The sequence below is a fragment of the Trachemys scripta genome, chromosome 7, assembly GCF_013100865.1.
Source record: "Trachemys scripta elegans isolate TJP31775 chromosome 7, CAS_Tse_1.0, whole genome shotgun sequence".
Lineage (NCBI taxonomy): Eukaryota > Metazoa > Chordata > Testudines > Emydidae > Trachemys > Trachemys scripta.
This window is the reverse complement of record NC_048304.1, coordinates 55,221,464-55,245,737: the sequence shown is the minus strand read 5'-3', so window position 1 is coordinate 55,245,737 and position 24,274 is coordinate 55,221,464. Positions and strand designations below refer to the sequence as shown.

At 47.3% G+C, this 24,274-nt stretch overlaps 1 protein-coding gene across 3 annotated transcripts; it reads left to right on the top strand.

The window, feature by feature from the left end:
• The first annotated feature begins 1,755 nt into the window (after positions 1-1,755).
• LOC117880907 (broad substrate specificity ATP-binding cassette transporter ABCG2-like) lies at positions 1,756-23,930 on the top strand. Of its 3 annotated transcripts, XM_034777494.1 has the most exons (16): positions 1,756-1,808; positions 3,017-3,304; positions 3,608-3,667; positions 6,703-6,817; positions 8,607-8,759; positions 9,623-9,780; positions 11,466-11,617; positions 12,649-12,774; positions 13,882-14,138; positions 15,238-15,320; positions 15,793-15,882; positions 18,040-18,164; positions 18,669-18,823; positions 20,208-20,297; positions 21,765-21,883; positions 22,769-23,930. In XM_034777494.1, the coding sequence occupies exons 2-16, from the start codon at positions 3,030-3,032 to the stop codon at positions 22,914-22,916; spliced, it is 2,106 nt and encodes a 701-aa protein (XP_034633385.1). In that variant the 5' UTR covers positions 1,756-1,808; positions 3,017-3,029; the 3' UTR covers positions 22,917-23,930. The 3 variants fall into 3 exon arrangements, with proteins under 3 accessions (XP_034633385.1, XP_034633387.1, XP_034633388.1); XM_034777496.1 differs by lacking the exon at positions 1,756-1,808 and having other exon boundaries at positions 2,187-3,304; XM_034777497.1 differs by lacking the exons at positions 1,756-1,808; positions 3,017-3,304; positions 6,703-6,817 and having other exon boundaries at positions 3,614-3,667.
• The last annotated feature ends 344 nt before the right edge of the window (positions 23,931-24,274 follow it).

Here is a 24,274-nt window from a genome sequence, read left to right as displayed (position 1 = left end):
TCTCCACCAACCAACATCGCCCCGGTGATACCTTAGCTGGGCGATGTTTTAAATGTAATGAACTGGGACATATAAAGGCTCACTGCCCCAAGAACCCCAACCGATTACAGTTCATTACACCCCAATCACACCAAAGATCCCCAACCCCAGATGCCTCTCTCATACCTTCGGAGTGAAGGGAAATCTTGAGAGTGGGCGGAAAGAAGGTTATCGCTTGGAGGGACACTGGGGCACAAGTGTCAACTATCCACCAATCCCTAGTGGACCCCAAACTCATCAACCCGGAGGCTCCAGTGACAATTCAACCCTTCATGTCACAGTCTGTAACCTTGCCTACAGCCAAGTTGCATGTCCAGTATAAGGGCTGGTCAGGAATGTGGACTTTTGCAGTCTACGACAATTATCCCATCCCCATGCTGCTGGGGGAAGACTTGGCCAACCATGTGAAGCTAGCCAAGAGGGTGGGAATAGTCACCCGCAGCCAGGCTAAGCCAGCTTTCACCCCCATCCCTGTTCCTGAGCTGTCCACCAGGGCCCCGTCTGTGTTACCAGAGACCCAGACAAAGGTGGTGGAACCGGATCCCCTGCCAACGACTGCAACAGCCGTAGTGGATCCAATCCCAGAGACCCAGCCAAAGCCAGTCCCAGAACCGGAACTGGCAACGCAACCAGCACCAGAACCATTGCCAACACTGAGTCCAGCGCTTGCAAACCCGTCTACAACTCCAATGCCAGAGGGCACCAGCGAGCCTGAACTGGCGGAAGCAGCTGATAACCCTACCCAAGAGGCTCAGCCAGAGCCTGAAATACCACATAGTGCACCAGCGGACAGTGGTTCACCGTCAATGGAAACAGCCCCAGCACCTGCATCGCTTCCAGAGGGACCAAGCCCCAGTCCACAGTCCAAGGAGGAACTGATGTCTCCAGCATCAAGGGAACAGTTCCAGGCCGAGCAGGAAGCAGATGACAGCCTTCAGAAAGCTTGGGCGGCGGCACGGAGCACCCCACCGCCTCTTAGCTCTTCTAACCGATCCCGGTTTGTTGTAGAACAAGGACTTTTATACAAGGAGACTCTTTCTGGTGGGCACCAGGAAGACAGGCAAGGCATGTTAGTTTTACTTTGTTTTCTCAACTTGTAAATGTACCTTTTACTAGAGTGTTTATCTCTGTTTCCTGTACTTTGAACCTGAGGCTAGAGGGGGGTCCTCTGAGCTCTTTAAGTTTGATTACCCTGTAAAGTTATTTTCCATACTGATTTTACAGAGATGATTTTTACCTTTTTTCTTTAATTAAAAGCCTTCTTTTTAAGAACTTGATTGATTTTTCCTTGTTTTTAGATCCAAGGGAATTGAATCTTGATCCACCAGGAGTTGGTGGGAGGAAGGAGGGGGATGGTTAATTTCTCCTTGTTTTAAGATCCAAGGGGTTTAGATCTGTATTCACCAGGGAATTGGTGAGAGTTTCTCAAGGCTTCCCAGGGAAGGGAATCCACTTGGGAAAGGTGGCAGCGGACCAGATCTAAGCTGGTAGTTAAGCTTAGAAGTTTTCATGCAGGCCCCCACATTTGTACCCTAAAGTTCAGAGTGGGGAAGCAGCCTTGACAAAAGGGTTAAGAAGCTCAGGTAACCTGGCTGACACCTGACCCAAAGGACCAATAAGGGGACAAGACACTTTCAAATCTTGAGGGGGGGAAGGCATTTGTTTGTGCTCTTTGTTTTGGGGGTTGTTCGCTCTTGGGACTAAGAGGGACCGGACATCAATCCATGCTCTCCAAATCTCTCTGAACAAATCTCTCATATTTCAAACTTGTAAGTATCAGCCAGGCAAGCCGTGTTAGTTTTATCTTTGTTTTCTCAACTTGTAAATGTTCCTTTTGCTAGAGGGTTTACCTCTGTTTGCTATACTTTGAACCTAAGGCTAGAGGGGGTTCCTCTGGGCTCTTTGAATCTGATTACTCTGTAAAGTTATTTTCCATCCTGATTTTACAGAGATGATGTTTACCTTTCTTTCTTTAATTAAAAGCCTTCTTTTTAAGAACCTGATTGATTTTTCCTTGTTTTAAGATCCAAGGGGGTTGGATCTGGACTCACCAGGAATTGGTGGGGGAAAGGAGGGGGAATGGTTAGTTTCTCCTTGTTTTAAGATCCAAGGGTTTGGATCGGTGTTCACCAGGAAATTGGTGGAGAAGTCTCTCAAGGCTGCCCAGGGAAGGGTTATAGTATTTGGGAGGGAGATATTTTGCGGGGAAGACAGTTTCCAAATGACTCATAAACGATTTGGTGGTGGCAGCTTACTGATAACCTAAGCTGGTAAATAAGCTTAGGAGGCTTTCATGCGTGTCCCCACATCTGTACCCTAGAGTTCAGAGTGGGGAAGGAACCTTGACACCTCTTGAAAAAATCTCCCTGCTCCTCACTTAGCTGATAAAGCTGAACTGAAGGATTTATTTGTTATATAACTTATTCCCCTTCCTTTACAGGAAGAGCTGTATTGCTATAAAGCACCTGTTTAGTGATATACTTGCATACGCATGGGGGAGGGGGGAGTTACTGCTTTAACTGTACCAGTATAATTATATTGGTATCTCTTGTGTGTGTAGATGAGCCCTGAGTGACTGATCTGCCCTATGCAACGTTTCACAAGTATAAGGTGGTTTAATTTGTAACCCACTGGTGAGTGTGTGCTACGTCACCTCCATGCTTTCTAGCTGTAGCAATGCGTGTTTTAAGCTGGTTCAGTCCCCTGTTGTAGGCCAAGATGGCAGCCGTCACACTCATCCCAAATCCCTCCCTGTGGATGTGGCTTTCCACCTCACTCAGACACTTCTCTTGCTAATCTAAACACATACAGGTCCGGTTCTTCAAACTTGCCATGTGTGTTGTTCTGGATGATAGTGAAGCCTGGATCTGAGCTTCAGAGCTGGGGTGGGATTTTTTTTTTTTTAAAGATTCAAAATAGTTTTTCTTCTTACAAAAAACTTTTATTTTCTGCCCTTTCTCTAATGTTTCCCACCCAGTCAATTCGAACAGATGGGAGCTGTAGAGCACCCTGGTGACCTCCCTCCAGTGGAGGTCAGCCTCTCCAACAAAGACATGAGGTCAGGCACAGCCAACCACAGCATCCTATCCATCAGGGAGGAAGAAGAAGCAGGCAATTTCCTGCGTTCTATCCCAACGCGAGAATCCCTTCAGTGCCCTCGGGGCTCTGTCATGAGCTTCCACAACATCCAGTACACCATCAAACAGTCCCACGGGCCCCTCTGCAAACGGACAACGGTGGAGAAGAAGGTTCTCCACAATGTGTGGTAAGTTCATGCATCCCAAAATCTCTTTTGGAGAAAGGAGAGGAGTGAAATCTGCTAGAGGGGAGAGGCATCATCTCCAGCAGAAGCCTCCTTTAAGACACTGGGGACTAGGGACAAGGAAGGGAACATGGTTACTGCTTTCAAATTGGCGTGAGGGAGGACGTTTCACTTTTTTATTTATAATTTTTCTAAAACTTCCCACCCCATGGAATGTGTTTGGATCCAAAGTCAGGCCCCGGTTCTGCCAGGAGCTCCACGGAGGCAGATCGCCATTCAGAAGTAACCGTTTCCCTTCTCTTCCAGTGGCATTATGAAGCCGGGTTTGAATGCTATCCTGGGACCAACAGGGAGCGGCAAATCCTCGTGAGTCTTTCTTTGGTTTCCTCCAATGGAGAATGAACAGTCCTAGGTGGAAACTGAACTCCCTGGAGGCTGGAGGAGACTAGTTGGAAAAATCTAAGGCCTTGGAAAGGCACCGTCGTGATTTAGGAACATAAGTCTGGAAGGGACCTGCTGGGTCAAGTCCCCTGTTGTCACAGGCAGCCACATCATATCATCCCAGCCATAAATTTATCAAGCTCTGTCTTAAAACTAGTTAGGTTGTTTGCACCTGCTACTCCAGTTCGAAGGCTGTTCCAGAATCTCGCCCCTCCGATAGTTAGAAATCTGCTAATTTCCATCCCAAATTTATTCATGGCCGGTGTATACATATTGCATGGGCTTCAACCAAGAGTGTAGTTTCATGCAGGGGTTCTCAACCATTTTCATATTGCAACCGCTCTGGACCCCCCTCCCATATACTCTCTCCTGTTTATCAGGGTGGTTGTGACTCTGTCTTCTGTCAGGATACGACCTGCAGGTTGAGAACCCATGGTCTAGTCCTTAACGAAGAGCCAGGACTCCGGGGTTCCATGCCCAGCTCTGGGAGGGAGCAGAGTCAGACCCCAGGGTTCTGTTCATGGTTCTGTCACTGATTTGCTCCATAACCTTGAGCAAATGATTTCCCTTGTTCTCCCCATCTATAGCATAGGGGATGATAATACTTTCCAGTCTCACAGGGGTGCAGAGGGGCTGCAGCAATGTTTGTAAAGTGATTGGAGATCCCTGGGTGAAAGATGCTAGAGAAGTATAAAGTAGGCTACTTCCATTTAAAAGTTGGATCTGTTGACTTGCTCTTGTGTGGGAGGAAAAGAGGAGAGTGTCTTGCATTGCCACGCTGTCACCACCCCAGTGGTCAGTTTAAGAGTGATAGTGATGGGCAAAGTAGCTCATGGAAGATCATTGCAATGCAAGGCCTAGAGCAGGATCATCACCCAGGAAGATCAGAGTGGGGGTGAGATGGTCTCTTACATGCCATCGTTGAACTCCTCCCAGCAGGGTGGAGTGAGTTAAATCAGTGATTGAAATAATGATTTAAATCACCACGTGGCAAACCTTGATTTAAATCAGCAATTTTCATCAACCTTTCCATTTGTACTTCAGTTATTTTCTAAAGAAAGGTGCCTTCTCATTCGTTGACATAGCTATTAAAATATGTTGATTTACAACTAAAGAGAGCTTTTATGCTAGATTTGGTGCATCTTTTCGCTGCCTACAAGGGTACACTACAACTATATACATTTATTTAAGCAATGATATAGCAGAATATTTTCAGATTCTTATTAATTGTACATTTTAGTATGTTAGAAAAAATGAATGATATCTTGCTTATTTATGAGATAATTAACATTTTGCTCATGATTTGTGTCAAGCTGCAACTGGAATTTAATTAAACACACAAAACAGCATATGTATGTATTATTTAAATGCTTTATGAGATTATAAGCCATTTAGGCCTTAACATATTTTGCATTAAATTCAGATTTCATTGAAACAGGTTTATATTTAAAAATACTTATTACAATTTAAATAAAACCAAAAAAATCAGATATAAATAACATTATTTGATATATAAATTTTTTCAAAAAAAGTATCCATTTTTATGGATAGGACAAAACCCTATCTGCTTAATGCTGTGTCTACATTACAGAGCTTATGTTGGCACGGGCATGTCAGCATAGATACAGCCAGGGCCGGCTCCAGGTACCAGCTTACCAAGCAGGTACTTGGGGCAGCCACACCAGAGAGGGGCAGCACGTCCGGATCTTCGGCGGCAATTCGGCAGTGGGTCCCTCACTCCTGCTGGGAGCAAAGGACCTCCTGCCGAAGTGCTGCAGATCGCGATCGCAGCTTTTTTGTTTGTTTGTTTTTTGTTTTCCGGGGGTGGGGGGGAGTGGCTGCTTGGGGCGGCAAAAACCCTGGAGCCAGCCCTGGATACAGCAAACACCAACAGAACGAGTTTTCCTCCGATGTAGGAACATTGTTAGCTACATTGACAGAAGTACTTTTCTGTATACATGTGTATCTACTCTGGTGGTTTTGTTGCTATTCACTGACATACCCATACCAATATAAATTCTAAGTGTAGACCAAACCTAAGAGCTCACTTTGGTAATAGTGTTTTATTCACCTAGATAGAGTTGCTCCTGATTTACAATGGATTGGACCCTTAGACAGCACACTTCTGTGTTATAAAAAATTGGCTTGAGTTTGCCTGTTAGCAGGAAGACTCATTCCTTGTCTCCACTGGGATTAGAGCCACTGTTTAGAGTGGGATGAATAACAGTTGACTTGCCATTCCAAAAAATCGAAAAAAATGTTTTTGGCTGAACAGAAAACGATGTTTGACATTTTTGGTGAATCAGAAAGTCAAAAAATATTGGTTTCAGGGCTAACAGAACATCATGTTTGACCCACATCTACTTTTTTTTTCGTTTCGAGTGTTTTTTATTGTTTTCAATTTTTAAAAAAATAAAAGAGGAAAAGTTCAAAAGGACAAGTTATTTTGAATTAAAAAATTTAACCGTTTCACTCTGAAAATGTTGAAATGAAATGGTTAGACTTTCAGAGTATTTTTGTGATTTGGGGTTTTTTTACACACAGTGCGGTGAAATCAACAGGAATGCCTGAAAAATTTTGGTGTCATCAAATCTTTGCATTTTTCACCAGAAAAACGTTTTGGCTGCAAACTACCACCCAGCTCTAGCAGTGGTGTGGCTGTGCCAGGACAAACCCCTAGCTGTAGGCACTATTTGCACAAGTGCAACATGATGTGCACCTGTGAATTGCACCTACAGTAAGAGTTTGCACCTAAAATCCCAGTGCCAGGTGAGGCCTGAACCTAGTGCCTTTTGCACTGCTTGTAGTTGAGATCAGTCAGTTTGCAGCATAGTCTGAGCAAATTACAGTGCAGACTCAACAGAAATGCAAAGCCTTAGTAATTATCCCTAATCGTAGCAGTTACCCAATGAAAATAAAAGTAGGTATGGCGGAATCTAAGGACTGTTGCTTGTCTTTAGTCTCCTAGATGTGCTGGCTGCTAGAAAGGACCCTGCTGGCCTGTCCGGGCAAGTGCTCATAGATGGCTTCCCGCAACCTCCAAATTTCAAGTGTATCTCAGGATATGTCGTGCAGGTCAGCGTCTGTTTCTCTTCTGTCTGTCTCCTGGCTGGGAGAAGCTGAGTGGTTGAGGAGCAGAGATATTGGTGATCAAGAGCTGCCATGGTGTGAAGTCTTTGTAAAGGGAGTTGCATGAGAATGGAAAAGTGGCATCCAGACTCCTACATGATAACATGGTTCTTTAACCAAGGTGATGGCCCACAGGCAGAGACATCTCAAGCAGGGCCCTTCAGATGCAGGTGGGTGGTTGTCAGCAAGGACTAGATACAGTAAAACATCTGATAAGGCTGGGAAGCAACGAGAGCTCTAATGATCTTCTTATCTTCAGGCTCTGGTCAGCCTCACTCCTACTACGTTACAGGCAGGCAGTGCCAGCTGAATCGTGGAAAGAGATTGAAATGGTGGACTCAGCTCATTCTAGAGTAGCAATGACAGCCTAGAATTCAGGTAGCTGGGAGAGGCAAAGAGAACACACCTGACTAACTTGGCAACTAAGGCAGCAGCTGACTCGGGGAACCATCGGGGCCTCTGACTGAAAGCAGAGGTTGAATTGAGGTTGGATTTCAATCCTCTAGCTGAGATCAAGACCCAGGATCCAAAAATTCCCCCATAGCTCTTAGAAAGTGTGAAGGATTTTGATTTTTCCTGTAAGAATTCCCAGTTTAGGAATCCTTGCTTTCCAGTTTCCAACCCACCAGCTATCTATAAAGCAACCAAAGCAAAATGCAAAATGACCTGCATGTGGGGGAAAATATTGGGCTGTGCCCCACTTTTTTCTGCTTTGTAGGTGGATGAAGGGCCTCAGCAGGTTAAAGAAATCTGCTCCTTTCCTGCCTTGGAACCATATTAATTATCCACAGAGTCAGCACCTTGGCTGATGTACCTAAGCATTGTCTATGGAACTCTGCTGATTTCCATCAGCTGAAAGTCTGGCTTGCAAGCCTTAAATAGTAATTTCAATGCTATGAAGCTGCACAGATATTTACAAATTGGACAGATTTAATCTGATGGAAGTGCCTGGGACTGTGTTGAACAGTTGCATTTTGAGAGCACTGGGAGTGGTGCTTCCTGACCAGGTGTTACAGAAGCATGTCGGATGGAAGCACAGGGTGAAATCCTGATCCCACTGAAGTCAGCGTAATCCCCCCCACCCCCATTTATGTCATTGGGGCCAGGATTCCACCCACAGTTTTGGTGCTTTGTGGGATTGAATATCAGCTGGGCGGGGGTGAGAACTCTCTGCTCCTGTTTTGACTTGCAGCTGGAGCCAATAGGTGTTAAAAGTGTGTAGCCAGCTCCATCTCATAGTGGGGGCCTTGGCTCCTCCAAGTGGCTGCCATTCAACCAATGGAGGCTGAGCACTTGCAACTTCAGCTGGAGTTCCCAGTGCTCAGCACTTCTAGAAGTCGAGCCCACAGTGACTTACATGACAAATGACCTCCCAGTGCAAAGCTCCATAGCCTGCATTTCCAGCACTACAGCAGCCTTTGTGGGAAGCAGTGTTGTCTAGTGGATAGGGCATTGGGCTAGGGGACAAGAGACCTGGGTTCTGTTTCCTGACCTGCTGTGTGACCTTGGCAAGTCACTTCCCCGTCTCTGTAGCCCTTTGTGTGCATTGTCTATTTAGATTGCAAGCTGTCTGGGGCAGGGGCTGACCCTCACTGTATGTACGTACAGCTCCTGGCACAATGGGCCTTGATCCCAGCTGGGGTCACTCGCTACTACGGAAAGGCAAATAACAAGGTGCCTAGGATTGAGCTGAAATGTGCTTGGCTTTTCAGCAGTGAATTTGCATTGTTTTCAGGATGACGTGGTTATGGGCACACTGACGGTGAGGGAGAATCTACTCTTCTCTGCAGCCCTGCGCCTCCCCAGCTCCATCAGCTTTAAAGAAAAGGAAGAGCGGGTCACCCAGATAATCAGTGAGCTGGGGCTCAGCAAAGTAGCTGATGCTAAGGTGAGTACCTGCAGGCGCTGAGGGGGCAGGGGGAGAACCTGCTTCAGAATCCTAACTTCTCGCCCATATCGTGGGGATGGGCACTGTACTATGCTAGGAATGCAGGGCTTTTCTGCTGAGCTGCCCTGAGCTCAGGGGCTACACCCAGCACAAAAATGTAGAGTTACTTTTGCTGGCTCACTCTGATGTTGGTTCAGCTGCATCTCATTAGCTCCAAACCAGGGGTATGAAAGAGTTTGTGTGCCTCTCTGAGGCAGAAGAAAATAGGGTAGGAGGGATGCTGCAGGAAAGACAGTTGAGCTGAGCCCTGAAGGCAGTTTTAGGTTTTGTTGTGGTCCAGGAAGTGGCGCAGCTTGGACCATGTCCAGTGTGCATGTGCTATATAGGAACAGGGGAAGAACTCTGCCTACAGCCCCCCAGATCACAGGGCTCTTCTCCTTTGCCAGCCACTTCCTGGCTTTGTGGTACGATGTGAGGACATCAAGGTCACGATGCTAAAACTCAAGAGGGGTCAGAAGGGCCCACTGTGGCAATCTCAGCTGAGGTGTCGTCATTGTCCCCTCTGGTCTACTCAGGCCCTTATGCACTCACCAGCACAGTGGAAAAGGCTATGGGGTGAATTCATCCTTGCCCCATCAGGTTGCCTTTAGCCAGCAGCACAATTTATGTTTGAAATATTTGCTCTTGTGCATGATCTCCACACTGCCCCGTGGTGTCCCCTGAGGGCAGGATCCAGCAAGCACGGCTCAGCCTAGCACTTGCAGACACGGCTCGTCCTCTGGGTGTTAATGGGACTGTTTGCCAGGGCAAGCCCGGCGCCCCACAGCAAAGCCAGGTACCAAACACAAAAATCTTTGCTCTAGGTAGGAACAGAACTAATCCGAGGGGTGTCAGGCGGGGAGCGGAAGAGAACCAACATCGGCATGGAGCTCATCACGGAGCCCCCGGTCCTATTCCTGGACGAACCCACCACCGGCCTGGATGCTAGCACAGCCAACGCGGTGCTCATCCTACTGAAGAGGTAGGAGCTGCAGGGGTTTATTATCTAACACCAATGCTTCTGTGCTCATCTAAACCAATGGCTAACTGGTCTTAGTGCTGGTGAAAGAGGCTGGCCTGGGAGTCTCTTTCTCGGAGCCTGATCCAAAGCCCATTGACTTCACTGGGCTTCAGCTCAGAGCCCTGAAGAACAGCCACAGTATGGACAGTCCCGCTGCCAGCTTCCCACTGCAACCAGGGCACCCCAACTCTGTCCTGGAGAGGTCACCTCTGGAGTGGGAAGGATTTGAGAGCTCAGTCCTCATGGTCTAGTCACTTCTTGGCTGTCACTCACAGCGACTAGAGCTGGCCGATGGTGGATTTTTCAGTTTTGCTGGCAATTCTAAGAAGTAACAATAACAAAATTTTGTTTTGGGTTGAACCAAAATTGAAACTTTTCGAAAATTTTCAGCAAATGGAAAACTCAAAAAATTCCAAATCCTCTTGGGTTGAATGAGCCACTTTGTCTTGACAAAATCAAAAAGTTTAATTTCAGTTTTGACCAGTTTGTGTTTTAATAAAACGAAAGGAAATTTTGAAACGAAAGAAATGCTTCAAACCAAAAAATCGAAACATTTTGTTTCACAAATGTCAAAGAATTCCAATTTAAAAATATATATATATTAGGTCTTTGGGGCCAAAACAGTTTAGTGAAATGGACATGAAATGTTTTGGTGTTGCCAAATCTGCAGTTTTGGGCCAAAAAAAGTTTTGTACAAAACGTTTTGCCCAGAGCTTCTCCCTACATTAGGAAAATGGATCATGGCTGATAACAGGTTTCCTTTGGTCTCTCGTAACTGAAGCTGGAGACGGACTGACTGCTGGGTGTAGATTGGGCCAAATTGTCCATAACAACCACTCCGGAAAGGCTGCTGAATCTCTCGTTCCACCAGAGATGGCTCCCTCCCTCTCGGGCTTGCAGCTTGTTGGCTGGGCATTGTAGGGGAAGCTTTCCCAGCTGCTGCCCATGCTGTATCTGTTCTGGGGGCAGAAGCCTTCAGGGCGGTCAGTTGGGCACTTTCTTCAACACTACATTCACTTAGGCCTGGTCTACACTGGAGCGGGGATCAATCTAAGTTACGCAACTTCAGCTACGTGAATAACATAGCTGAAGTCGACGTACTTAGATTGACTTACCGTGGTGTCTTCACTGAGTTGACTGCTGCCGCTCCCCCATCGACTCTGCCTGCGCCTCTCTCAGCGCTGGAGTACAGGAGCCGACGGGAGAGCGCTCGCGGATTGATTTATCGCATCTAGACTAGACACGATAAATCAATCCCCACTGGAGCGATCACTGCCCGCCGATCCAGCCGGTAGTGAAGACATACCACAAGTGAAAGGGCTTCCAGCAAACATAGTTCAAAGGAAAACTAGGTAATAGTGGTCTGGGTAGAGTAGGCTAAAACAGTAGCTAAGAAAAATATCCTTGAATGACCAGACCCTCTTGCCCTGTCTTCTGAAATATGTATATAATAACGGCCATACTGGGTCAGAACAAAGGTCCATCTACCCTAGTATTCTGTCGTCCAACAGTGGCCAATGCCAGGTTGCTTCAGAGGGAATGAACAGAGCAGGTAATCATCAAGTGATCCATTCCCTGTCGCCCATTCCCAGCTTCTGGCAAACAATGGGCGCAGCTGAGGTTTGGACTCTTTGCTCTCATCCTAGGCTTTCGAGAAGAGGTCGGACCATCATTTTCTCTATCCACCAGCCCCGCTATTCTATCTTCAAGCTCTTTGACAGCCTAACGTTGTTGGCTTTGGGAAAGGTGCTGTATCATGGTCTGGCTAAGCAAGCCCTGAAATATTTTAGTTCTATCGGTAAGTCTGCACTGCAAATGCAATAATGCTAATCCCTATTATATTTTAGTGCTTACATCTCAAAACATGGCAAGAAATAAGGTAACAAATTATTTTAATTGCTTAGTGCCTAATTCTTAATAATGATGGATCAGCTCCTGCTACGTTTAGTCCATTGCTGCATTTTCCAGACACAAAAAGCAGCCTCATGTTTACAGTCTGAATGAGTTTTATGTAGATTTAAAAAAGCAAAAAAGAACAAAAGTAAGGTCACCATGAGAGCTCAGTGTATGTCCCCCCTTCAGGGCTCATTGTATCCACTCTGCCTAACAAAATGACGGCTGACAGCAGGCTCCCAGACAATTAGAAGCTCAGTAAAACAAACGACAAGGTCACAACAGTTAGGTGGCTATATGCATCCCAGGCAGGGTTATCTCAGTGGGTCACATGCTGAGGTCTGTGGACCACTGGGGATCTGGGTGCAGGGCCCACAGGTCTGAAGGTTGCTGAGAAGGTGGGGAGACTGGCAGGAGCGGCGCCAGGGTTTTTGGCGCCCTAGGCGGGGGTCCTTCCGCACTCCCGGTTGTTGTTGGCAATTCTACGGCGGGGGGGTCCTTCCGCACTCCCGGTCTTTGGGGCACTTCGGCAGCGGGTCCCAGAGCGAGTGAAGGACCTGCCGCAGAATTGCCGCCGAAGACCTGGAGACACTGAGCTTGGTTTTCAGAAAGGCTGAGCACCCACAGCTCAGTTCAAGGCAGAGGGAGCTGCAGGTATAGTTAGTCCAAAGGAGTCTCTAGTTAAGCACCCAAAACCAATGCAGACTTGAGAAAATTGTGGACTTAACCTATGGGTATGCCTCAGTTTCCCCACCTGAAAAACAAGGGGTAACCCTCCCTCTCAGCAGCGGTGCTATGGTTAGTCAGTGCTTCCAAAGCACCCCAGAGGCTTGTGTGAAAGAGGATGGGGTGGGGGGTGGAGTGTTCTTATAACTGGTCCTTACCATGCAGTGTTCTGTCTAAAACATGAATGTGTTCTGCTTGCTATCGTTACAGGGTATCAATGCGAGCCCTTCAACAACCCAGCTGACTTCTTCCTTGACGTGATAAACGGTGACTCCACCGCCGTAGCAGCAAGCAGAGGTGATCAGAGAAGCCTGGACAATGGAGGGACTGGAGGAGGTGAGCCAGTGAATGAGACAGCAGGCCTTGGCCAGATTGCAGGGGAAGTTGCAGGCAGTGAGGGTAGATTTTTGTTTTGTTTTCTCCTAGTGAGTGGGCATTTTGTTGTATTTTCCTACTCGTACTTTGCCCTCACATATAGCACCTTTCAGCAGGAGCCTTCAGGCTCTCAAAATGCTTTGAAAAGGTGACTTTGTGCTATCAACCCACTTTTACAATGGGAAAAAATTGAGGCATGGAGTTAGATGAAGTGACTTGCCCATGGTCACCCAGGTAACTGGTAGCAGAGACAAACTAAAACTCAAGCCCAAGCAGAGTTCTGACCCTGAAAAGGGAGCAGTGCCACAGACTCCCTGAAATTCATTAGGGATGTTGGTAATTGCTGTTGGTTTTACGTGGCAGGCGCTCAGATAGTACAGTGATGGGCAGCAGTGTAAAACCCTGAGACAGCCAGAGAGCTGGGAGCAGGACCCAGATGTCCTGACTCCTAGTCCTATGCTCTAACCACTAGAAAACAGTGCTTGTCCTCCAAGGAAGCAACATACAGAAACCAGCCAGGGTTGATTTTATGATCAAACACTGCCTTTTTCTGTAGCCATGTATGCATGTGCAGTGTGCAGCACTGTGTAGTACAACAGGTCTGTTGTATGGCCACGCAACAAAGACCCAATAGTATAGAATCTCAGGGTAGAGGGTGCACACTCGGGCTCCTCCACCCATTGAAGAAGGTTCCAGCCACCTTTAAAGCAGCTGGGCTAGCTAGAGTGCTGTCACTTGGGCCCAGATCCTCAAAGGCATTTAGGCTCCTAACGCCTACTGATTCATTACATTGAGAGTTTATTCATTACATAAATCCCTTTGAAGGCCTGGGCCCTGGTCTGCAATGCCGGCCAGCAGTCTCTTTAGTGGGCTCCATGAATAAGGAACCTGGAGCAAACTCAATGGGAAGCTCCCACATTGATCCCAAATCCTGGTCAGCTAAAGATTTCATGGGTTCCTCATGATCAGGGGTTGCATTAGTGAGATCCCACTGAGCCAACGGTGCCGGGTTTAAGATGGGGGACTGGATCAATCATGCTGAGTCCTGTCTTGGGCCCTTTACTCTAGGGGTAATCAGTGATGAAGAGCAGAATGTGGACAAGAGCGTGGTGGAAACTCTGCACGAGCAGTACCTGAACTCCAGCCAGTATCGGGACATGAGAGAAGAGCTGAAGAAAGTGGAGCTCAGCCAGCAGAATGAGCAGGGGAAGTCGAGGAGCATGAACAAGGTCACATATGCAAATGGATTCTTCACCCAGCTCTACTGGGTGTCCATCCGTGCCATCAAAAACCTCATCAGGAACCCCCAGGCGTCTGTGGCACAGGTGAGACATTGCTGCTGAGTAGGACCACTCCAGTCTCACTCTGCAGTGGTCATATCAGGCTCCTTGTTGTGGTATCGCTGTCCCTGCTAGATCAGTGGTTTGAATCCAGCCCTGGTCAGCAGGGGCAAGAAATCATGACTGCCTGATGGCTGGCTGGTGACCTATGTAAAACTCCAGGTCTTTAGTAGACATCGCAGCAGACCTGCTGGCTGAGCTGAATGGCTGGTAAATGCCAGCAGTCAATTACAGTGCCTCCGTAGCAAGGCGGAAGCAGGGGAGGAACTGGGACTCCTTGGGGTGTCTCCAAAGCACAATGTCTTTGCCCCATACAGATTACACAGCCCTGAACGACAGGGGCTGTGACTAAAAGCACGATCTAACCCTAAACAAATGAGCAGCAAGCAGGATCCAGCAGAGAGAGACAGTGGGCTGAGTTCTTCTCAGAACACTCCTGTGACCCCATAGACATCTCTAGGCCACAGGTCCATTAAGAAACGGAATTTCACATGGGCCACTGAATGACTTTTGCTCCCTGCTGACCAGGACTAGAGTCCAGTCAGTGAGGTAGAGGCAGAGGACTCCAAATCCCATTATGTCTATCGATATTTATAAAGCACCTGCCAAAATAGGGCTGGAATTTTCCAGGCCCCTAAGGGAACTAGGCACCCTTCATAGACAATGGGCACCCAACCCACTTAGGCACCATTAAAGATCCCAGCCTTAGTTTTGTGCAAGTACAGTGATGGCTGTCTGGGAAATGATCAGTTCTCAATCCCACTGGGGATATAGACAGTGCCTTGAATTTTGAGTGTGCTGTTAATTCTCTGCCCTGTTTAGGGTTATTGATGATGGGCTGTTACTTTGGAGCACGTGATTCTGTTTCTTTGGGGAGGAGTGTGGCCAAGGCTTTTAGGCTTGTCTGGAGGGTAACTGATGAGAATTTGGCCCAGTATCTTTGTTTGTACCCAAACACTGGCCCAAAATATCAGAGACAAATGTAAATTTTGGGCCCTGTACGTGGCTCTAATGACCTGTGTTCTATCCAGTGACTCCTCCCTGTTCTTCCCTTTGCACAATTCCTTTTTCTTTGCACCTCCAGATCGCAGTGACCACCCTCCTAGCCCTGATTGTGGGGGCCATCTTTTTCAGAGTAAAACTAGACCAAAGTGGCATTCAGAATAGGTAAGGCTTGAAGTAGGGTCCCATTTATTTCGGGTCAATCTCTGCCACATTTCAGCAGCGGGGAGGGGTCGGGTCTCTGGGCTACATTCAGATCCAGGAGGGGTGAACAGGGTTTGACCTCCTAACTTTTGGTGCCCGAGGTCAGGCATTACTGTAGTTCCTGAAACAGCAGCTGTCCAATCACCCCAAGGAGTATTCCCACGTGGAATATGAAGGAGACAAGAAGAGGCAGGTATCAGTTAAGTATATGATACCTCCTGTATGCAATGTTGGTCCAATAACATGTATTACCATACCCACCTTGTCTCTCTGATACTCCTGTGTCAGGGAACTGTACTGTATTGGCAGGGAAATGCCTTGATGATATAATAGGCCTTTGGCATCTCTAACTACTATGATCCGGGATAAGGTTTCTGGTATTGGAGATTTTGGCCTGTGCCTTGGTCTTCAACTATTTTGATTTGTATTCCAGGGTTGGATCCTTGTTTTTCGTAACCTCAAACCAGTGCTTTTCCAGCGTATCAGCGATCGAGCTGTTTATAAAGGACAAGAAATTGTTTGTGTAAGTAGCAGCCCTCCCACAAGAATTTCTTTATCAGAATTTAGGGTGGAGGGTGCGAATTTTGACAGACTACCTGAAACAAGTTTCACCTGCCAGGACCCGACTTTGAGGCTTTGCTTCTCCTCTGCAACCTCTGGTGCTAACAAAGACTGCGCCTCTGAAATAGGGACCCTGCTCTGTTTTAGGAATCTGGGATGGGACAAAGGGAACACAGAGTCCAGGCTAAGCAGGGGGCAGAAGTTGGGGAAGCTGCACAGGAATGCTCAAGAGGTAGAGAAAAGACAACCCATAATCAGGGGCACCAGAATGAGGGGCCCAAGGGGCCATGGCCCTCACACTTTTTGCCCAGGCCTGGCCCACTGCCCCTCTTCTTCCCCCTGAGACCCCGCCCCCTAGTCAGGCCAGAAGCTGGAGCCTGGCCTGGGTAAGAGCAGTCCTGGGGAGTTGCAGACCCTCCACCTGCCGGGGGAGGGGGAGCAAGAATAGCCCCCGGCCTGCGTCCCCACCCCTTGGGCCCCCTACCCAGGGCAGGTGGATGGTCGATGGCTCCCCACAGCTGCCAGGCAGCTCTTACAATGGCCAGGCTGCGGCTCTTCAGCCCCTGAGGCCCTGCCCCCAGGCCAGGCTGGGAGCCAGAGCCAGATCAGAGTAAGAGCCACACAGGCAGCTGTGGGAAACTGCGGACCCTCCACCTGTCCTGGACATGGGCCAGGAGCTGCTCTCAGGCCACTCCACTCCAGGCAGGTGGAGGACCCCCAGCTCTGACTTACAGCTTGGCCAGGAGACAGGGCCTCAGGGGAAAGAGGAGGGGCAGGGGTGGGACGACAGAAGGGGTGGGGCCTTGTGCCCCCCCCCACTTTTAGGCAGAATCCATCACCCCTGCCCATAATGGCTTAGCATTGAGGCCCAGCCTTGTAAGGACGCCTGAACTATGAGCTGAGTGATCCCACATACATAGATAGGAAATAGGACTCAAAGAATAGCTTCCATATCAGTGGTTGTCAGATCCTGGGCCCCTGTGAAGTCCTCTTTGCACCACAGCAGTAATGAAAATGTGGTTTAAAGCTGCCCTTAAAGGGGCAACTGGGAATCTCTCTCTGAAATGTGACTGTAACCCACTGGGAAGTGTATGTTACAGGTCCCCCAGTGTGTCTATCCACACAGGGTATGAGTTGTTACAGCCCTCAGCTACTGCACCTGGGCTCAAGCTGTAGTAATTCCTACTTTTAGCTCTGAAGGTCGCTCAATCAATCCCCATTGTGTTGACAAGATGACGGCTGTCACATAATTACCTCTTAAAAGTGTATGCAGTGCCTCCGTAGGGCACTGGCATGATAGCCCCTGGAGACTGGACGCATCTGCCTCTCCCCACTACAGCCTCAGCAGCAGCACTGCCAGCTTCCCTCAGGCTGATTTCTGCCAGCGCTGTCCCCTATAAAGCACTTTAGGGTGAGGGCCTGTCAGAGTTCAGCCTCGACAGCTTAACCACTGCTTGGCCTGTCTACAAAGACTGCCAGTGGAGGCTCCAGTTAGTGCCAGTGGCGACCCAGGCACCTGGGCCCTGGTAACTGACCTGAGACCAACTCATTTCACCTGGCCCAGCAAACAGCCAACGACTTGTGGTCATGACCTGGATTGGATTTGAGTCAGTGGCCTAGAAGTGAGTTCCAAGTTTTGAGCCTTCCACTTCCTCTTGGAAACAGATATTCAAAATTAGCTATGGAAGCTTTCAAATCAATCCTCTTCCAGTGAGAACCAGCCTTTGGCCTTCCACCTGTGCAATGTTCAGGACCATTACCTTTGCGGGGATGGGAAGCTTTTTCAGTATAGTAATGCTTCACACTGCTATAGTGCCTTCCACTCAGGGATCTCAAAACCCTTTACAAAGCATAAGGAAGCCCTTATGACAGCCCTGTAGGGGCAGATCAGTATTGTTCCCCCCACTTTATGGATTATGGGAAACTGAGGCACCGAGCAAGTAAGCAACTTGCCCAAGGTTGGATAGTGAGTCAGTGGCAGAGCTAAGAATAGAACCCAGTTATCCTGACATTACAGCTGTCTTTTTAATAAATAACAGATAGTCATTGCTGAAGTTAGTTCTCATCCATATTGATAACCTCTAAACATGTACAATAACCTGTGTTCCTGTCTTCACAGCCATCAGTACACCAGTGGGTACTACCGAGTGTCAGCATACTTCTTTGCTTTGATGATTGGAGACCTTTTGCCCATGAGAACTCTTCCAGGCATTATCTTTTCATGCATAAGTTACTGGATGATTGGTAAAAAACTGATACGTTCACTTAACCACCCCTGCCCCGCTTTGTTCTTGCATAAACACCTTTGATATCTTGAATCTGAGCCGTCCATGCTTATTTCTACAGCTAAGCCACACAAATGTTTTTTTTTAAAAAGGGGAAGGTAGTGCCTCCAGCGTCCCTGCACAGACTGAACTGTGCATGTGTTTGGAGGCTGTTAAATGCAGTCTGATATACAGGAACAATTCATGGGGTGAAATCTAGCTGGAAATCCCACTAGAAAAAGGCCAGCCAGCAACAGGAATGCAAGGTGAAGCTGGCTACCGACTCCCAGTAAACTTACTTTTCAGTTTTTATCTCCTGAATTCCTGGCCATCTGGCTTCTGCTTCATTGCAGCCAACTCTAAACTCTTTTGCTCCTCGCCTGAGCAAGTGTCTTGCTACCATGGACAGGATTCCGAGAGCAGCTGCGAAGGTTTTATAACCCAGCCATTTTCCAGACCTTTCTGTCTCATGCTGTTTTGACAGGTTATCAGGCAGTAGCAGGACGGTTCTTTTTCTTCATGCTGACACTGGTGCTAGTATCCTACACCGCTACGGCCATGTCTCTGGCTATCAGTGCTGGGATGAATGTGGTGGCCATTGCCAATCTGTTTATCACTATTTGCTTTGTCTTCATGCTTGTGAGTACTGTGTGCGCGGCTGGGGGGAGAGGGGGTTGCATTGAAGGCAGATGTGGATTGATTGAGCACTAATGGAAGTGAGGGATTAATAGGGGTGGGGAAGCTCTGACAGTCTTGGCCCTTGCCCATACACAATGCACCTCAGTCCTGACCTCCAGCACCCTCTGTCACTGCAGTCCAAGATCACACACACAACTCTACCAATGCATGTTAGTTCTGCCCTGCAGCTCCCCCAGCTATTTCAGTCCTAGGCTTCCACCTAATGCTGCCAAATGCCTGTGGGCCTCAGCACTGACCTGCAGTACCCCTTGCCCATGTTATCAGGCCCAACATAGCTCTGCCAGTGCACCACTCTCCTACTGCACCCTCTGCTATTCCCATCCTGTCCTGCAGCCAGTGTACCGCATCCTAACCTGCTGCTTCACCTTTAGTCATTCCGGTCCTGGGCCTTCCACTGCTCTACAATGCACCTTAACCCTGACATGCAGTGCTCCCTGCTAGTCTAGTCCCAAGCACACCATACCAGTGCAATTCTGCTGACCCACAACTTCCCCTGCTATTCCAGTCCTGGCCCATCAAATAGCCCTCCCAGTGCACACAGTCAATAGCTTTCCTTCTGGGAAAGAAAGCTACTGAGGCTTGTGGCTCCATGATGTGAGTGTGTGCATAACGAGGACTGGCCTGAGTGAACCAGGCTCCTTTTACTGCTCACCCGGGACCATATTCACTAGTGGCATTAGTGGGTGCAAGTCTGCTTACACCAAAATTCAGTGTCTCAAATAGAAGTAAATGTTTTCATGATTTCTTTAACAACTTCAGTCAAGGGAGTTTAAAAACAAACCCCTCTTCCCTGCACTGCAGGCAGCCTGGACAAATAGCATTGTGCCAGGTCATGGGGAAAAGACTTGAAATAAGCTCTAAAGGGATGTATTTTGTTGTGCCAAATGCTGCACGTAGTCTGAGGAATGGGGACATTCACCCCCTCATTTATGCTTTGGCTCTGGTTTGCTTTTGGCTTTCACCATTAACATGTTTCTTCCTTGGCTACATTTCTTCAAGGCTTGGGTGAGTTCTACCAAGTGAGTGAGAGTTTAAGGCGGAGGTGATGGGTATTTAACTCCTATAGTTCTACAGGTATAGCCTGAAGTGTGGGTGCAGTTTGATTGGCATGCAAGTGCCGTTTTCCCAGACGGGATGGGGAATAACCAGTATAAGGTACACGTATACCAGTACAGCTGCATCCACCCTAGAGGAAGCAGTGTTGCTTTAACTGTACTGGTATAGTTAAAGTGAGACAACTCTTGTGTGTTTCCAAGGCCTAAAAGTGTATGAATCTCTGTCAGTGCGTGAACGCATGACAGCCTCTTTTTTTCTGTCATTTCAGATCTTTTCTGGCCTGTTGGTGAACCTTCCTTCTGTGATGGGATGGTTGAACTGGCTCAAATACTTCAGCATCCCCAGATACGGCCTCACAGTGAGTAGAAAATGTTATTCTGAAATGAATAAGATGCTCAAGGTGTCACTTCCTGAAGAGGCTTTTAAGGTGAATAAAGTTATTTTGAAAGTAATTGCTTAGGACTCTTTTTTTAATTTTATGAGTTTATATTTTCATGAAAGGTGTTGGGTTGGAAGCTCTGGGGAATGAACTCCTCTACTGAACCACAAAATAGGTACCACATGGGCAGCAGCAGGGAAATCACCCTATCCTACCACCCACCCATGGACTTAGTCCCTAGCCTGGAGAGACCGTCTCTATGGGTGCGAGGGCAGTTCAGTAGTCCATGGCCTGATAGCAGAGACAGCCAGGGCAGTGGCCAATGTGTGGTGGCACTTTGTGTGATGTGGGACATCTATCTATATTGTTTGTATGGTGCCCATTACCACAGTGTCTGAGCACCTCACCATCTTTAATATATTTTCAGTGGGAGGCAGGGCAGTGCTACTGCCCTAGCCACCACACCATCTTCTCTTCCACTAGGAACCAAGTTGGGACACCCAGCCCTGTTCACGTAGAACCTCAGACACCTTCTCAGAAGGCTACAGCCAAGTTTTTCAAAATCGATGAGTGATCTTGGGCCCCTCAGTTTGGGTGCTTAATGTGAGACACCTGAAGGGGCCCTGACTTTCAGAGGGCGGGTGCCCAGCACTTTGAGGTATCTCACATCAGGTACCCAGAATCACTAGCCACTCTTGAAAATCTTGGCTGTTCCATTTGGACATTACCTACTTAAATTGGATTTGAACTAGCGAGCTGAGCTGAGAAGCAAACTCTGTATGTTTGCCAGGCGTAATTAGCCACAGGGAAGAGAGACACCCAGTATAGTAAAGTGTAGCTTTTCACCCAAATCTGAATATCCTTCCTGCATCATCAGGAGTCGCTTAGGGCAATAATAACGCTCTGCCGTCCCAGTCTGCTGTGCTGTTTGCTAGAACGGCTCCCTTGCTGTGTTTCAGTAACTTAACTTTTTTCCCCCCTGAGGATAGGGTGACCAGACGTCCCGATAAAATCGGGACTGTCCCAATATTTAGGCGTTTGTCCCGCATCCTGATATTTCACGGCACTCCACCTTTTTTTTTTTTTTTGCTCTGCCAGTGATGACCCCCCCCCCCCCATCCATATGTCCCGATATTTTCTTCCTCTCATCTGGTCACCCTACCTGAGGATAGGTTTTTGGCCTACCAATGAACTCCCAGCCAGGAGGATCAAAAACTGATCTTCTACTGGTCCCTGCCCTTTGACCTGCCCAACTTAGGTGGCCCTACCAGGAGTTAAAATCTCCCACTGGCATAACTCTCAAGGTCATTGGGACACACAGCCCTTCTCACCTCATCAGGGTGCAGCCCCTAGGGGATGTTTTCACCCAAAGTCGAATGTTTACTCAGCATAGCAGGATGATGTTGCAGTATTTTACTACATCGTGGTGTCTGCTTTCCTCCACAGGCCCTGCAAGTCAATGAATTTAGAGACCTTTACTTCTGTGGTGAAAAACCCCAGAATATCACTGCGTCCCCTGGGGATGTGGCTGATTGCTCCTCAAATGCTACACAATTTGGAGAAATGTAAGTCTCTAGCTCACAACGGTTCTTGGGCCTCAGTGGGAATGAGTTTCCTGAGGGTGGAGTTTCTACAGCCATTAGTTTGGGGTCACTATAGTGCTCCTGAAAGTAGCTGCTCTTCAGCCAGCTTTCTCAAGGAAGCGTCACAGGACACTCACCTCAGCACATTTTGGAGGGCTTATTTGAGACTGAGCAATTTTAGCAAATATAGTTCAGGGGGGAACTGTAGGGTGCCGGCCTGGAACCCCAGCCTAGAAAGGACAAACAACAACAACAACATATCCAAACGGACTTTGCCTATCTGAAATTTAGTTTTGGTAGCCTGCCATGGCTTATCTTTATAAAGGATATTTTTTAAAAAAAATTCTAACCTTTTCCCAGAATGGGGGTATATTAACAACAAAAGGGAGGCTGTGGAGTTGTCATGAGAGGTTAAAAGGTGCCCATCTGAGATGGTTTAGTTAGAATGAAATCATCCCTGGAATGATACAGAAGAACAGGCTGTATTACCTCATGGTAGGACACTTCAACCCAAATGAGTCAAAAAGATATGGTACCAGCCTGAACTGTTTTGACCCTGGATACAGTGAGATGTGACGATTAAAGGGTCACTGTGCTGACACATTAGGTATTGCTGGTACTCTGAAGCCATTACAGGAGGCAAAGAGGTCTAGAGGATAGGAAAAGTGGGAGTCAGAAGACCTGGGGTTGTATCCCAGCTCTGTTACTGACCCACTGTGTGACTCTGGATAAGCCTCAGTGTCTGTTTGGGGAGAAAATGTCTCTGCAGAACAGAAACAATAGTAGCCACCTTTGTAAAGCACTTGGAAATCTCTGGCAGAATGTGCTAAGTGTCACTATTAACATCTGTCCCATGTCCCCCTGCAGGTGTTATGGTGAAACATATCTGTGCAGCCAAGGGATTGCATCTACCAACTGGGCCATGTGGGAAAACATAGTGGCTCTAGGCTGCATGACTGCCATCTTCCTCCTGATAGCCTATGGGAAACTCCGATTCATGAAGAAGTTCACCTAGCCTCACCCTCACTTTACTCTGTGACTTACCTCAGGACTTGGAACTGCAAAGTTTGTCAGGCCCATGCTCATTGAAAACCAATGAAAGATTCAGTGCCCACTTGTCAAGCGCAAGAAATATCTATTATGTGATCATGAGTAACATTTTTTACCTTGTCTATAGTTAAATTGCTGACTATTTTATTGTAAGAAATTGTTAGAATATGAAGTTCTCTTACACACTTCTGTAAAAGTGCACTCTAATTTATATAACTTCATTATTCTGTGGCCACTGTCTGCAGTATCTCAGGAAAACATATTTAAACATATAAATTAATATGAACCAGATTTCATTTTGGCAATCATCTTTATTCTGTCCATCATTGATATATAATGACTGTTTTTCTGCACTGGTATCGGGTTTTTACTAGTGCCTATTGGATCACAATAGAGGCCTGTTCTATGAGGCGCTTCAAGATTTAAGACTAGAAAACATTTTGAATTGCCTTGCTTTGCAAACTGGGCATGGTGCAGATTTTATCTCTAGTAGCACCATAACATCGGAAGCTTTCCCCATACCAAAATCAACTCTCCTCCCAAAAGGTAAAGAAGAAAGATCAGCTATGTAGGACCTGTCAAACACGAACAGGCTCATGGTCCACTAGTGTGGTCTTTCTCAAGCTGTGGGTCTCAACCTCAGGCGGGATCAGAGTGGGCTGTGGAATTTAACATTGCAGAATTGGAATTTTTCAACAATAAACAAATGTTATGCCTAATTCTATACATATAGTGAATAGCTGCAACCAGTAAGTCATGTACATCGAATGTTACCATAGCAGCACTGAAGATTCTGCAGTTATTTCTTTTCTGAGTATAGTGAAAGAGTGCAAATACAAATTGCTGACACAGACTAACATGGCTACCACTCTGAAACCAGTGCAAAATCTGATACCTCTGTGTGATACACTGGTAAATGTAAAAAGAACGAGTACTTGTGGCACCTTAGAGACTAACAAATTTATTTAGACATAAGCGTTCGTGGGCTAAAACCCACTTCATTGGATGCATGCAGTAGAAAATGCATCCAATGAAGTGGGTTTTAGCCCACAAAAGCTTATGCCCAAATAAATTTGTTAGTCTCTAAGGGGCCATAAGTACTCCTCGTTCTTTTTGCTGATACAGACTAAAATGGCTACCACTCTGAAATTGGGAAATGTTTATTTATAGAGGGAACCACTGTCTCAGAGAGTATCTTCATGCAGCGTTAGCTTAAGTTAACTTCTCTCAAGTGAGCCTAGCTCCAATGGAGCAGACACGCTGCCAAACAACACTTGAGCAGCACAGCGTGATTAGGTTAGCAGCACAGAGAAGCTGCATTGC

Bases quoted from the DNA above. Each gene is read 5' to 3' on its own strand.
- LOC117880907 (XM_034777494.1), top strand. From the start codon at position 3,030: ATGGGAGCTGTAGAGCACCCTGGTGACCTCCCTCCAGTGGAGGTCAGC. The intron at 3,668-6,702 runs GTGAGTCTTTCT...GCTTGTCTTTAG, and splicing joins ACAGGGAGCGGCAAATCCTC to TCTCCTAGATGTGCTGGCTG. The intron at 12,775-13,881 runs GTGAGCCAGTGA...CCTTTACTCTAG, and splicing joins CAATGGAGGGACTGGAGGAG to GGGTAATCAGTGATGAAGAG.